The sequence below is a fragment of the Engraulis encrasicolus genome, chromosome 16, assembly GCF_034702125.1.
Source record: "Engraulis encrasicolus isolate BLACKSEA-1 chromosome 16, IST_EnEncr_1.0, whole genome shotgun sequence".
NCBI classification, from domain to species: Eukaryota; Metazoa; Chordata; class Actinopteri; order Clupeiformes; family Engraulidae; genus Engraulis; species Engraulis encrasicolus.
The window spans coordinates 1,888,637-1,904,187 of record NC_085872.1 but is presented as its reverse complement, the minus strand read 5'-3'; the positions used below and the strand labels follow the sequence as shown (position 1 = coordinate 1,904,187).

The following is a 15,551-nucleotide window of genomic DNA, read 5'->3' as shown; positions in this document are numbered from 1 at the left end:
GTCTCAACAATAACATGATTGAAGATTTCAAATGATTTCAAATCATGCACCTCGTTCAAATCCGCTTTTGACTGGCCGCATTTTGCAGTATAATGCCATGCTCCATGAGCGTGTACAGCACATGTAGTTTCGCTGCATGCCTCTGTGTGCCGCCAAATGACGAAATGAACCACAAATGCACTCACGACAGCTCTGAAATTTGCATGTAGATCTGCACTTTTCCATGTCAGTCTTAGTACCGTACATCCAAATTTTTCTGTGGAAATCAACTTAAGTACAATCAACTGCACCGGGTTGTCACCAGAAGCGCGGAGTACGTGTTTTCCTTTGTTCAACAAGTACTTTTTTGTGCGTGAGCAGGTTTTTTACATGAGCCCGCAGCTTGGTTAAAAAAAGCGGTGTTCCTCCGGGCTCCTGTACTGTAGCGCTCTTTGGCCTGTAAGGCCCTTCAACTTGTCTTTCCCATGTGCTGTCTCCCCATTCAGGGGAACATGTGATGAGGGTTGTCATACAAAAGAATGTCCTAATTCCTCTGGGAATTTTGCCCAGTTCTAATGAGGATGGAGCTTGCATTCTATTATGATTGCAGATAAGGGCCCTTTTTCTGGCACGATTTACGCCCCCCCCCAGACCATGATAGCTTTAATTCTTTAATTGTGTCTTAATGAAAGCATGTGTTATCGCCAATGTAGATTCATATCCCTCTGCGAATTTTCTCTACTAAAAACTTCGTCGCCATTCAAAGTCAGTGAGAGCAAAATGATATTGTGCTGTGTGTTACAGTTCACCACCTTGTGTTTTGTCTAATCACCATGGGGATAGTAGCCCGTTATGATGATGCAAATGTAGCATGGCTAAGTGCTTCAGAAGTGTGCCACTCTCTCAGAGGACTAGTTTGTGAGAGAATGAAAATATCAATGCTCCATGACAAGAGGGACAAGGACGTGGTTTCATTATTCTGGTGTTGTCATTATTGTTGGAAAGTCTTTGTTTTGTGATGAAATCAGAATAATCAGTACAACACAAATAACAGTTGTGTATTCCATAATGTAGGACGATTTAAATTTCAAAGTGCAAAAAGTTTACTTACTTTGCCATCTATATTGAACATTGGCCAAAGCAAGTGATGTTATATGCAGACCGCACTGCTGACTACAAAGGGATGTTTTGCTGAATTGTTAATATCTATCTTTTAAACAGGCCATTGCCCTGCCTCCAATAGCCAAATGGCCTTATCAGAATGGTTTTACCTTCCATACGTGGCTACGCGTGGATCCCCTAAACAACATCAACGTGGATAAAGACAAGCCTTACCTCTACTGGTGTGTATGCTATCAGTTTGAAGATGTTAAACGAATTGATTTTCGTTACCCTGACCCCTCTTGAGAGAGGATGGGGCTACTGTTTTTTACGACACTAATATACGTACATTCATACTCTCAATCCCTTTTCCTAGCCTTGTCTCTGTCTTTGTCTTTGGTACTACGCTTACATGTTCCCTCAACACTGTTAAGTAGTTTTTAAATACATTTGTGAGCACATCAGTGTTATGTTTTTTATGTTGTAAATATGTTTTATCTTTTCTCCCTATTTGGTGTCTCCATACAGTTTTCGGACAAACAAAGGCCTAGGCTACTCAGCACACTTTGTGGGTGGCTGTCTCATCATCACCTCGTTAAAGTCCAAAGGGAAGGGCTTCCAGCACTGTGTGAAATATGACTTCAAGCCCCAGAAGGTGAGGTCATCAGTCCAGTTGTGAAAACTTTTAAGAGAATGAAGCCTAGGCCCAGCCGTGGCACTGACACACCGGCGACCTGGGTTTGATTCTGGCTTGAGGTCATTTGCCGAGCCTTCCCCTTCTCTCTCCCCCACTCGTTTCTTTTCGCCTCTCTAACTGTCCTGTCACAAATAAACGTACTAAATATTAAAAAGAGACAGTTAAGCCGACCCTTTCTCCTTCTCTTCCTCAAGATACAGTAGTGAGGACTCAGGTTTGCACAGCATTCTCATCTGAACTGCTGGGTACTTCATTATCTTATGTTTATCCATAACATAAAGTCAGCAGGAAAACAATTACTTCATCGTACATGCATCATTTTGCAGCATCACTGTTGTGTTTAAATTGCTACGTTTACATGAGACATTTAATTCGGAATTAACTCACTTTAATTCTGAATAAAGCTTAATTCCACTTTGAAAACGTCATGTAACACCTCCGAATTTCTAATTAAAGGAAAAATCTAAGAAACTCGATGGAACTTTTTCATTCTGAATTATTATGAATGTCACAGTTGCATATGAAGTCCATTTATTTTGCTCAGGCCTCTCGCACATTGCTATACATATGTCATTCTCAGGATGGCCTGTGGATGCATAGCTATGACGTTCCTTAGCTTTACTTCGCGTCCCACGGATCCATTTGATTGTCTTGATTTTGCATAAGGATCCTAAGCTCTTTTCTGATTTCCTACTGATATTACAACACTAGATCACATTGAAGAGTATGCACATGTTGCAGAACATCATGCTGAAGACTTAAGAGCCAATGTGAAATTCATCTCCGCGGATTGAACTGTGTGCAGCAGAGTAAAATTACTCTCATTTAGCTCTAATTGCTAATTCTTTTTTTCATTAAATAACTTACAGCTGTTTTACTGAAAGAAGTCATGTTATTTCAATATTTTGGGTTACAGTGGTACATGGTGACAATCGTTCATGTCTACAACCGCTGGAAGAACAGTGAAATCAGCTGTTACGTTAATGGGGAACTGGCTTCTTATGGAGAGATCACCTGGTTTGTGAACACCAGTGACGTAAGTGTTTCAAGTGGTTTTAATAGAAGTTTTTGGTATTTTTGATAAATAGATATTATTTGACTTTGTTTGAATCATCACTTGATAAAATAACTCCAAAATCCCATATAAAGTCTTAAATATTTCTTATGATTGCTGTGTGCCCTTCTTGATCTTTCTACAGACTTTTGATAAGTGCTTTCTGGGCTCGTCTGAGACGGCAGATGCAAACCGCGTGTTCTGCGGGCAGATGGGAGCAGTGTACCTCTTCAATGAAGCTCTGAGTGCTGCCCAGATCCTGGCCATTTTTCAGCTTGGACCTGGCTACAAGGTGCATAGTAGGCTACTGCCAATAAAGGTTTTGCCAATACTGAAATGTTTGACGTGTGTAAATGTAGTGTTTGACTAATAAGGTGCCCCATCTGACTGAATTCTGACTGTTTTGTCTTCAGGGGACCTTCAAATACAAAGCAGAAAGCGATCTGCTGTTTGCAGAGCATCACAAGTTGCTGCTTTATGATGGCAAGCTGTCCTCAAGCATTGCTTTCACTTACAATCCTCGAGCCACGGATGCTCAGCTCTGTCTGGAGTCCTCACCCAAAGACAACGCCTCGATCTTCGTCCACTCACCTCATGCCCTCATGCTGCAGGTTGGCCATACTCAGATTCACACCCATGCTCAACTTTAAGCCCTCATTTAGCGGTCCTATATCACTTATCTTCACACTTTCCATACCATCACAATAATGCACTCACACTGTGACTGAATACCATTTTTAGCCACCCCTGTAGCCGCATAAAAATAGGTATTTTTTAAGGGTGTTCATTCGATTGTCAAGAAAACTGTGAAACATCCACATTAAATCATCCAGACATTTTTTTGTTGAATGAAACAATTAAGCTGATTCACCATTGGCCGTTTTATGAACTACACCTAAGGCTGGCCTTATTCCTAAATAATTACTGTTACAGGATACACACAGAGACTTCAGTTGTTGGTTCATATTTCAATTCAGTGTTGTTCCTAGCCACCGTCACTCAAAATATGAAAGCGTAATGGCTTCCTTTTCCAGCGGTGCTGCTAATGGTTGGCTCAATGACCACAGCAGCAACTAGGATGTGCTTTAGATATACATAATTAACACTACTGTATTATCAACAAAGTCCATTGTGAGGGCTACTACATTTTAAAGACCTATATGCATAGTGTGATACTTTGAGGGACACTGTCATTGTAAGTTTAGTGTCAACCATAAATCGAGACATTTTTTGATTTTTTAACAGTGAAAGCGTTTAACTGTAAGTAACTACCACCTCTGCAATCTGCATTTATTCTGGAGATAAGGAGGGTATATGTTGGGAGAGCACACAACATATTTAAGTCTTTGTTCTCTTACGCTTTTCTGGCTGGCCAGAATGGTGCTGGTGTCCGTTACCGTAACAGCTATGTACGTTCGGAACTAAAGTGCTAAACGGTGAACTGACTCGTGTACATACCTAGTTGTGTACTTAGCTTAGATCCACAGGTTGGCCAATGCATGGACACCTCAGGTGGTTCGAGATCAGGTGCCGTAACCAGCCGTAATCATGATGAATTGTAAAATGTGGACTCACCTATTCTTTTCTGTACAGGATGTCAAGGCAGTGGTCACACATTCAGTCCAGAGTGCCATCCACTCTATTGGGGGTGTGCCGGTGCTGTTTCCCTTGTTTGCACAGCTGGACTTCCTCCAGCCCTGTAGTGATGAACTTGATTCGTCTATCTGGTAAGAACCAGCCTCAAAACATTTCTTCATGGCCCTACTGTGGCTCAAGCTGTAGGGCATTGCACTGCTACACCAGTGACCCGAGTTTGATTCCGGCACGCGTCCTTTGCAGACCCTTCCCTGTCTCCCTCTCCCCATTCCCTTCCTGGATACCACTTAACTGTCCCATCACAAATAGTGAAGGCAAAAGGCCAAAAACTATCTTTACAAAAATCTTCGTATTAATCGAAATGTGAATGCATATGAATTGTAGTATGTTAAAGCCCTGATCCCGCTCACTGTCAACTCTATTTTCTCTGTCTTTCTCCATCTGGCAGTTGTACCCTCTTGTCGTTTGTGATGGAACTCCTGAAGAATTCGGTGGCTATGCAAGAGCAGGTGCTTGCCAGCAAGGGTTTCCTGGTGATAGGTTACACCTTGGAGAAGGTGGGTAGAGATGTACCATACACAAGCGGCTCTTGAAATGAAAGGAGACCGAACTCCTTAGAAATTGTTCCCAGTCATATCGGGATATAGGATATAGGGATGCTTTGTAACCTCAATATGATGACTGTCAGTAAATGTTCCTGCTTCGTTTCCAAGCAAAGCGTAAAAAGCCACTTTTTTTCCAAGGATTCTGTTGACTAAGTGCCTTTTTTTGCCTTTTCAGTCTTCCCTGTGGTCCTCCCCAGCACTTTAGTGTTGCTCTGTTTTGTGTAAATGTGCTTGTAAATGTGACTTGAAGTGTGTCTATACATTTCTGTGCCATATTTCTCAAGTGCTACGTGTCCTTCTAATTAGAATGTTTCTGGCCTGGTCGTATTAGCGCAAAATAGATGCTCAAATTCCTCTCTAATGTGGCAGTCGAACGCAGGGACACTCTCTCTCTCTCTCTCTCTCTTTCTCTCTCTCTCTCTCTCTCTCTCTCTCTCTCTCTCTCTCTCTCTCTCTCCCGCTCTCTCTCTCTCTCTCCCGCTCTCTCTTTCAAATACATGTTTACGTTTGTGCTCACACTTTTCAGTCTTTATTGAGGGAAAAATTAGGGAATTTGGTCATAATCCTGAACGGACGTATTGTGATTGAGAAGAACGGGTACAAAGTGACGGGCCTTTATTTTCCAGCCAATCATCAATGGAAGGGTTCTACTGTATGTGATTAGAACAGGGCATGCTCAGGCCTGTCATCACGCCCTAATTTGGACTGCATTCAGTAGTGTAGGAGATGGGAATAATGTGGGGATGAGAGGGCTGCTCTGTATTTGATGCGCCAAAGAGCCATAAGCTGGCCTGTCTGTTGTTTACAGTCTTAATGTGCTGCTTGTCTGTTCCAGCACTGTTCCACTGTCCCAGCCCCACTTACTAGAAATTGTATTCCTATTTGACCTGCATGAATGTCTTTTCTATCTATTGGAGATGTGAATGTGTGTTGTGAATTTCAGAAATATACCATAGGTCTCGCTAGTTATGTACAAGTGTAAGTGAGTGATGTACAAGACTGATTAGATGAGAAGAACAGGCTCTTGTTACTGTGTCTTTATTTTTGCTTTACTTGTTTCAGTCTTCCAAACTTCATGTAACACGACCAGTTTTGGACATCCTGCTGACTTTTGCACGCTACCTGAGCAATTTGCCGAACGGTGTCCCACTGCTGAAACAGTTGTGTGATCACATTCTGTTCAATCCCATCATATGGATTCATGCACCAGCTAAGGTGTGTAGTAACACAAACACGCACGCACACACACACACACACGCACACACACACACACACACACACACACACACACACACATACACACACGCACGCACACACACACACACACGCACACATTTATTTCAATGTTCCTTTTAAATGTCAAATATTTGCATCTGTGCTCCAGTCAATAATATGGTCACACTTTTCTTTAGGTCCAGCTGTCACTGTACACATACTTGGCAACAGAGTTCATCAGCACTGTCACCATTTATAATGCCATTCGGCGAGTTGGCACCGTCCTGCAGGTGATGCACACACTCAAGTACTTCTACTGGGTGGTAAATCCACAGGACCGCAGCGGAGTCGCCCCTAAAGGCATGGGTAAGAGCTCCCCATTTTATGTATGACTTTTGTGCAGTATATTTCAGTTGTCATTGTCATCAGACACTCTGAAAGAACCAAGATATTTTTGCGTTACTGTAGTTTCATCAGAATGTCATCATAACCGTAGATTATGGTTGTTTTTTTTCAAGTTTACTATGATGTTGATGTGATTAATGTCGTTAACATTCTAAGTTTGTTAATGCAAACAAAAAACGTATCACCAACAAATGTAGACAGAACATTGTTAGACAGAACACTTTTAGAATGTCTAGTTATTTTGTGTTTGTGCGTGCGTGCGTGCATGCGTGCGTGCGTGCGTGCGTGCGTGCGTGTGTGTGTCCCTATCAATAGATGGTCCTAGGCCAAGTTCAAAGGAGATCCACTCTCTCAGAGCATTCCTTCTGCTTTTTGTAAAGCAGCTCATCATGAAGGTACACATCTTTTCCCTTCATCATAGCGCACATTGTCATTTGTCTTCATGGGTCATTTTTCTGAGATGTGATTTAAAAAAAAAAAGACAAATCTGTAAATCCAAATGTATAACAGATGTTGCTTTTGTACCCATCATGTCAGGATTACGGGGTGAAGGAGGATGAACTTCAGAGTATTCTGAACTATCTTCTCACAATGCATGAGGTACACCATGCTCAATGTATTTCGTTTTATTGAATTTGTCTTTTGTCTTAATTTGGATTCAACTTTGGATGCCAATACAAACCCTTGCTGCCCTTCCATGTAAGGCCACTAGGTGGCAGAGCAACCTAATGTCTAACTGAGGTTGGCAAAATGGTAGTGTAGACATGCATGCCGATGCTCAGTACTATTGGACTGGAGCTTGAACACATGCGCCACCTCTGATCTAAGTTGATGTGTTTCCTAAGATTCCTCTTAAATACATTGGGGAAATGGGGATAAAAACTGGGGCCTGAAACAGCACTCAATTAATTCCACCATGTTCATTGTGTTTTTTGAGCATCTTTTATCAGTTAATTTTTGATCAAGACTACTCAGAAGTTACCATTTTGAGGATGAATAAGAAATTTAATTGGGAGTCTGCTTAACATTCTACCCCATCCTCCAAGAACATTTAGAGTGAATTGGTACTGTTTGAACCTACATGAATACTCCCAAAACATGCCAACTTCATTGATCAGTAATGTAAGTGCCCTGCTCTGTTAAATGCATTCAGGATGAAAATCTGATGGACGTGCTGCAGCTCCTCGTAGCCCTCATGTCAGAGCATCCTAGCTCCATGGTCCTAGCCTTTGACCAGCGCAATGGAATACGGTGAGACACAATTTTTTTTTGATATAAATATATTTGTTGGGCTTGTTGTGCCTTTATTGTGACAGTTAGAGAGAGACAGGAAATGAGCAACGAGGGGGAGATGGGGAAGGCTCTGCAAATTACCTCGGGCCGGAATCGAACCCAGGTCGCCGGTGCGCTGTAGCAGCGGAGTGCCCAGCGGATTGAGCCAAGGCTGGGCCAAGCCACAATTGTTTATCACTAGATCACAAGCCTTTTTTATGCATACCAGAGCTTACTCTCCTTCAAACAAGTTTCATTTTGTAAGCCATGCCAAAGTTCAAGGTTCAAGAGTCACTGTGTGGTTTTATGATGCCCTCTGCTGTCAGTAGGGAACGTTGTGATTTCCCAGCAGAAGCATTAAAATACTCAAATGGAATGATTTGATGAGGAGAGCAAAATAGTTCACTGCCATGCTAACGATCGTTCTAGTAATTTTACTCCCAGGAATTTTACTGGGGAATCTGGACACCGAACACTCTTTGTACCCGGTCTTAGCATGGGCTACTGAAACACAGGCATTCAGATTTATTTCACATGAGCAGGCCTGCTATTCGCATTCCCCATAACACAGGGAAATGTCCGCTGTACCTAGCAGGGGGTGTCTGGTGCTAGTCCGATAAAAAACTTGTACAGCCAGCACAAAGACGGATGGCCTTTCAAGCCAGCACAGAGGCCCATTTACTCTGAGGCTGGTGACCCACCGTCCTGCTGTTATAACTGACTTTGCCTTTTCTCACTGCATGTTATTCTTACACTGTGCGTGTGTGTGAGTGTGTGAGAGATAAAGAGACTGTGTTGGGACGGGTGTTGTGGTGGTGATGGCAATGGCTTATTCATTTCCTGGGGTAATATTCAAAGAAATGGTCAGTGTGTGCTGGAAGTACTGTCTGTGAATTAGCAATGAATTGGCTACTTATGTTTGTAATATGCTTTTGCCAGCATAGGTATACACAGAATCCTCTAGAATCCAGAATCTGTTACTGTTGACAAATCTAGCAAAGTAAATACTGTAGTAAAGTGCATTGAGTCTTCTTTGTTTTATATTCTCAATTTAAATGGTAGATAGGGGCAGTGTGTAAGGAGCTAAACAAGAGAACTTGGCTGTTCGGGAAAAGTGATCTCATTTTGTATTACACAAGTAGAACCACTTCAAATCAGCCTTCTGCTTTTACAAAGTTCAGTAATGTATAATGCCAAGCCTTCCGAATACTGGAATAACTACAAGAGATCAGCTGTCTTTGTTGAGACTAACGTATTGAGAATGGTATTCATGTAAAGTTCGCGGTCACAACCTACTCTCACACACCAGCCAACCCAGGTCCTGGTCCCAATGTTATGGTCAGCATGCATGTGTTCTTGCATGTGGTCTACAGTCTCATTTCACGAGACAGGAAATTATTTGCATTAATTAATACATTGAGGTGCAATCGTAGTGATAATTATTTGTTCATGGATGATGATGAGTTTTACTCCATGTTTTGAAATTGTGTATTCAGTGATGAGGCATTTTCATGATCGATGATGCTCTTATGGCAGACAGCCAGCAACGTTTTGTGTGATGCTCTGAAATTAATTTATTGATAATTATTTTAGTTTTACACATCAAAAACGTGATGTGTTTTTAATATTTCATTTCAGTTTGATACTTTTTGTGGGTTGTGATATAACAGGATATATTCAGGACAATGTAATTGTTTTGTAAATGTTTTTTTATGTTATGTTATTAATGTGTAATGAGTGGTGAATAATGTATTTGAATTGTCAGTTTATAGTTGAATCCAATTGTATTGCCTTTGTATGATCCTGATTCACTTTTGCAGGGTTGTTTTCAAGCTCCTGGCATCCAAGAGTGAAGGAATCCGAGTGCAGGCGCTCAAAGTCCTTGGCTATTTCCTGAAGCATCTGCCACCAAAGTAAGTTGAAAAAGGAATGAAGCACCAATTATGTAATAATACTGATATTGTTTTATCGTGATGAAGTGACAATCCCTTTCTATGGTGTCATGGCAGGAGTGTATATACCACATCTTAGGGTTCCAGGGTTGAAGCTGGACAAGCCAATTTCTTCTCTCTGTCCGTACATTTGCAATTACGATTTATTTTGCGTTAAATGTGATGTATGTTGTTTGGTCATAGCATTTCCACTATTAGAGTCATCTCTAAAGTGCACAGCCTTATATTAGGATTTAGAGTTTCTGCTTTTAAACAGCCATTCTTATTAGGTATAGTGCACATCAATTATGAGTACACCCCTTTTGAAAAGTAACATTTTGAACAAGATTTCAATAAACACAGAGTACATGTTTTCAAAATTTGCATAGAATGAAATTGCTGTGGTGCAAACGTGAATACAGTACACCCTAGGCTGAAGCCCAGTTTGTAAAAACTAATTTATGTTTGAACAAGTTCAAATCAGGTGTCATACTGAACCACTGTCACCTCTTCAGGAAATCAGCAATGGCCATAGGTGTGCGTTTAGGGTCAGTTTTGATCTAAAAACATTGATCTTGGGCTCATGTCTCAATAGTATAGCGTGCCATTTTTGTCCAAATTGGGCCTGGCAAACTCTCGGCGAGCTCTTTTATGACCGGGCTGTTGGAGAGGCCTCTTTGGTAAACGACACCCACATACGCCATTCCTTGCGATGTGCGGCATATCGTCATTGGACATAATCACTACAGTTTCGATTTCTCCTTAGATTAATGTATTAGACTTGTATAAGTGTTAAAGTCTGTGTGAAAGATGCTCCAGCCAAAGTGTTTAAGTCTGTGGCCCACCTGGACAGATTTGGCAGATAGTGTTTTGACTGATCAGTAAAGCTTCAATGTACTTCTAATAGCATCGACCTGTCTGGTGTGGAACATATGGAAAGATATGTCATTTAAGTTATGTAACTACTCTAGTTTTCTCTGGTAAGCTTCACATAGGTTGTATAAAAAACTTGCCCTATGCATATTTTGAAAATAACTTCTATGCTTATTGAAATATTGTTCAAAATGTTACTTTTCAAAAGGGGGGGTGTACTCATTATTAATGTGGACTGGGGTTGTGTAGGTAATGTTCTTTACTGTATTGCAATAGCACAAATATTAATGAGTAGGTATTGCAAATTATAATAAGAAATTAATTTATGATCAGGGAGGGAGTAGTGAAAAAAAGACAGCTGCTGGTTGTCGGGAGACATTAGTAGCTCAGCAGGATTCATTTATCTCGCTGACTTTGAAGCACATTTACCAGAGACTCGTCTGATGATCTCTGGATTTAAAAAATGCAGTGAGCACAGTAATCTTGCTACAAATACTAACCACATGCAGAGGTACATGCACACATGAGCATGTGCATGCACACACTCATACATACGCATGCCCAGACATCCTCCATTTTGCATACTGGAGTTAATTTAAGTACTCTGTGTGTGTCTGTGTGCGCGTGCATTTGTGCGTGTGTATGCGTCTGTCTGTGCCTGTGTCTGTGAGTGTGCACGCACATTTCCTATACTTGTGTGTAGTGGGGTGTTGAGACCCTGACTGTGTTGTGGTATTTTTCAGGAGAAAGTCTGAAGTGATGCTCAGCCATGGGCTCTTCTCTCTTCTCACTGAGAGGCTCATGCTCCACTCCAACCAGTTCACCCTCACCAGCTACAACGTGCTCTTTGAGGTCAGACTTTATTGAACTCGCAGCTAACTTTGTGCATATCCGTTTTTGTAAGGTTTTCCTGCTGTATATTTCATATCATCATTTGTTTTTCATCGTCTTGCTATGTCCTACTATGTATGCTGTCTGTAATCCTCTACTGCAAACTGTAATCAGTTTTTTAAAGATATATTTTTTTTAGCTTTTTGGCTTTATTGATAGGACAGTTGAGAGACAGGGAGTGAGGGGGGAGAGAGAGACGGGGAAGGGTCGGTTAAGGACCCGGGCCGGAATCAAACCCAGGTTGCCGGTGTAGCAGTGCAGTGCCCTACTGCTAGAGCCACGGCAGGGCCTGTAATCAGTTTTTTACTGATGCTGTGACTGGGTCTAATGCCTACCCCCACCGAAAGCTGTTTTTTAATGTGATTTCTGCCCTTGGATTTACTTACTTCCTGCTGGCCTTTTATGGCCTAACCACTAGTCTTCAATCTGATGATGACATGAAATTATGTGAGCACTGGAAATGAATGTGCCTATTCTATAAGATCACAAACACACAAATCAAACTTGCCTGCATCCCGCCTGAGATTAACTCCTGGATGCCATAATGAAAGGTCACGTTTGCATGCCACTTGGAGACACATTTGGCTCCTTTGTGTTTGCTAATCATCTCATTGCCGTGAGCTTCCTGTCCCACTGTGATTTGTGAAGTGTGTGTGCCATTCCCTCATGCGAGTGCTTTCCTCCGCGTCTTTTTTTTTAACATCTCCTGCTCTGACTCCTCTCTGCCCATACCAGCTGATCCAAGGTCTGCAGTGACTGTACAGGAAAATGCGACTTAAAGACAAAGCGATGCTCCTAAATCAGGCCTTTCCTTTCCTTTCCTTTCACCGTTTCAGATTTTAACCGAGCAGATCTGTACCCAAGTGATCCACAAACAGCATCCAGACCCAGACTCTGCTGTAAAGATCCAGAATCCTCGTAAGTGATGTTTCTATCTATCCACCACTGCTTTAGGAGAGGCCATTGGCTAAGTGTTTGCAGCACGCACACGCGCACACACACACACACACACACACACACACACACACACACACACACACACACACACACACACACACACACACACACACACACACACACACACACACACACACACACACACACACACAGTTTAGAGGTGGTGAAGGCAAACTCGGTGAAGTTTTTAAAACGTCTCTGGTATTAATTTCCCTTGGCAATAAATTGCTACATTAGAAATGTCCTTCATGACCTATTCTCGGATAATCTAAGACCTGATCTATTCTTGAGGAATGATGTACGATACATTGTTATTCAGATTTTATGGTTTTATTGTTAGTAAGTAACATAGTATGAACAAAAGCAAGGTGAATTATCAATATCACGTGGGCTCTCATGGGCTCTTCTTTTTTTCTCTGTGTGCATTTTATTTTGTTGCCTATTTGTGTTAATAAAATGTTACATAAATGGAATAACTCTATTCCAATGTCTTATACCTATCCCTCATATACCTTTGTCCCTTTCCGTATGGTAATCAGTAGGGAAATAAAGCTGTCCCATAAAATATGAATAAGAATAGAAATAGAACATAGTATACATATACGTCGTGTTCTTCTTATTAACAGTGAAAATCGATATGTGAAATTGTAATCAGCTCGGGGGTAACAGAATTGGTGACTTCAAAAAAGACCCCAACATCAACAAAAGCACGCCATATAGATACATTAGGAAGTTTAGAAAGCATACTATACAGTTGAAAAAAATTTGAAATCTGTGACCTTGTGTAGGCTGCAATAATTCAGCCATCTGCACTGTTAATTATATGAATTAACAGGAGTAGCTACTTCCCTTCTGTGCTATTAACAGGAGTAGCTACTTCCCCTTTTTTATTGTTTTGTTTTCATTTCTTTGCATGTGTATACATTTCGTAGAAAAGCTTCATCTGAGGCTGAATCTTTTAAGTACAGATAATGGGTACCCACTGTCAGACACCCAGTGAGACCCAGTTATGTTTTCATATTTCAAAATCATTTATTCAATGTACTTTAATTTCTGCACATGAAACAACATGAGCAGTTCAAGGAGCAGCTGCTGCTTTGATCAGCCTGTGTTTTTAAGCAGCCCTGCAGTGTAATGGTTTTTTTTTTTTTTAAAGAACAAAAGTGCATTAACCATGCAAGTAATGAGGTACCAGGACATAACATTATGATGAAGCATAGACCAAACCTGACAGAATTGTTCTCTTAAGTCTTCTTCAACAGAGCTTCATTTTTGTTGGTGTGAACAGCAGAGCCTAATGTAATGTATGGAAGCAAGCGAACGTAGACCCAGAGACCTTATATCTCCCCCTTTTTTACTGCACTCTTGCGTGATTTAACTTATTTTGAAGCCTCAAAATGGGCCTGATTGCAGTCTTTAGCAATGTCAACCTGAATTACTGTAGACCAAGTAAAGAAAAAGAACTATGGTTCCTCTTAAAGCTTAACTTCAGCACAAACCCAGACCAAATGGTCTGTGGAAACTCGTAGCAGAAGGGATACACGCAGAGGTAATTTTCTACTGGGTAAGGTTCACCGACTCATAATTTGAGTGACTAAGGCATAGAAACAACACAAACGTCAACAGTGCAGAGACACGGGTAATGGGGATGGGATTGGTTACTGACGGCGACTGCATTCCCAGTTCTCAGGGACGAATGAAACCCAAACCTCTCCACTCAGGCAAATAGACACTGACGTTGTCTAGATAATTCATCTAAACAGCCAGTCGCTTTAGGTTAACTAAACGCGCTGCTCCAGGAAAGCTTTGGCTGCGGGGGTGAAACGGTGCTCCAGCATTTACAATACAGATGACTGTGTGCTGGTTTTAAAGAACGGCACATGCAGTATTGTTTCCACCCGGCTAAGCTGCAGGTGTTTTTATTTTTCCTCATGGAGAAGGCCAGCAGCATGCAATCAATCACAAATGTAAGCAGGAAGTAGATCAGTTTGTGCAATAATCCAGCGTTGTGAATCCGGATGAAACTCCGCCCACAAAAAAAGCACATTTTACATGTATAATGTGCATTTCAAAAGACATTTTTATATAATAGCTCACCAGGATTTTCTTGGCAAAGGCCTTCTTCAAATGATTAAAATATCAGACGGCCAACAATTTAACCAATTAAAGATAAGCAAATTAATCTGAACCTGGATCAACGTGAATGTGCTCATGATCTGCTGCCAGTGAAAATAGATAGTATGAACTTGTATCTATGCAGCATGCGGCAATATCATTATTGTTCACACACTAAAGCAACCTCAAGGACCTCTAGTATCAAGCCATTTGTTGGGGGGAAAAAAATCTAGAGTAGTGTAATTCAGGATATGTACTTTACACATACACATAACACATATCCATATACCGTACGAATCCATATACAGATTAATATAAATGTACATATATTTTTGATTACAGTATAACCAAACAACACATTGTGTGGATGCACAAAATATGAAAGAAGTGTGCTCTATATCACGAGTGCAATGAATGAGTGAAATGCATACCTATACATGCAGATCAGATCAATCTCGAAAATTCTGTGACTGCTTTCGTCTTACATGTGTTGTTGTTATCACCCTTGTAACAGAGATCTTAAAAGTGATCGCAGCTCTACTGAAAAACTCACCACCTGGTCCAGAGAGCATGGAAGTGCGGCGCATCTTCCTATCTGACATGATCAAACTGTTTAACAACAGCAGAGACAACAGGAGGTAGATATGCATGCACTCATACACGCACAACGCTAGCTTGAAAAACAAATGGTGAAAAACTGTTTATTTACTGTTATTTTCAACTTACTTTTCATTATTTTTTAGCTACATTTCAGTCAGTGGCTGTTTTGTCATGCATGTGTTACTCTGATCATACCCTGTCAAATAAAATGTATATTTAACGCAAAAATTTAAATTTCTTTTAGGAAAAAAGACGTTTTC

General features: G+C 41.1%; 1 protein-coding gene across 2 annotated transcripts in view; it reads left to right on the top strand.

Annotated features, from left to right (window-relative positions):
- The window catches only part of lrba (LPS-responsive vesicle trafficking, beach and anchor containing), a 211,804-nt gene that overhangs the window by 20,299 nt on the left and 175,954 nt on the right, over nt 1–15,551 (top strand). For both annotated transcript variants that reach the window (XM_063218225.1, XM_063218224.1), the window contains exons 5-20: nt 1,201–1,322; nt 1,609–1,735; nt 2,694–2,813; nt 2,977–3,123; nt 3,245–3,442; nt 4,425–4,558; nt 4,876–4,984; nt 6,095–6,247; nt 6,445–6,613; nt 6,968–7,047; nt 7,190–7,252; nt 7,806–7,903; nt 9,745–9,837; nt 11,472–11,580; nt 12,456–12,537; nt 15,206–15,329. In XM_063218225.1, coding sequence (XP_063074295.1) covers nt 1,201–1,322; nt 1,609–1,735; nt 2,694–2,813; nt 2,977–3,123; nt 3,245–3,442; nt 4,425–4,558; nt 4,876–4,984; nt 6,095–6,247; nt 6,445–6,613; nt 6,968–7,047; nt 7,190–7,252; nt 7,806–7,903; nt 9,745–9,837; nt 11,472–11,580; nt 12,456–12,537; nt 15,206–15,329 — 1,928 coding nt within the window. The remainder of the gene's footprint in view (nt 1–1,200; nt 1,323–1,608; nt 1,736–2,693; nt 2,814–2,976; nt 3,124–3,244; nt 3,443–4,424; nt 4,559–4,875; nt 4,985–6,094; nt 6,248–6,444; nt 6,614–6,967; nt 7,048–7,189; nt 7,253–7,805; nt 7,904–9,744; nt 9,838–11,471; nt 11,581–12,455; nt 12,538–15,205; nt 15,330–15,551) is intronic.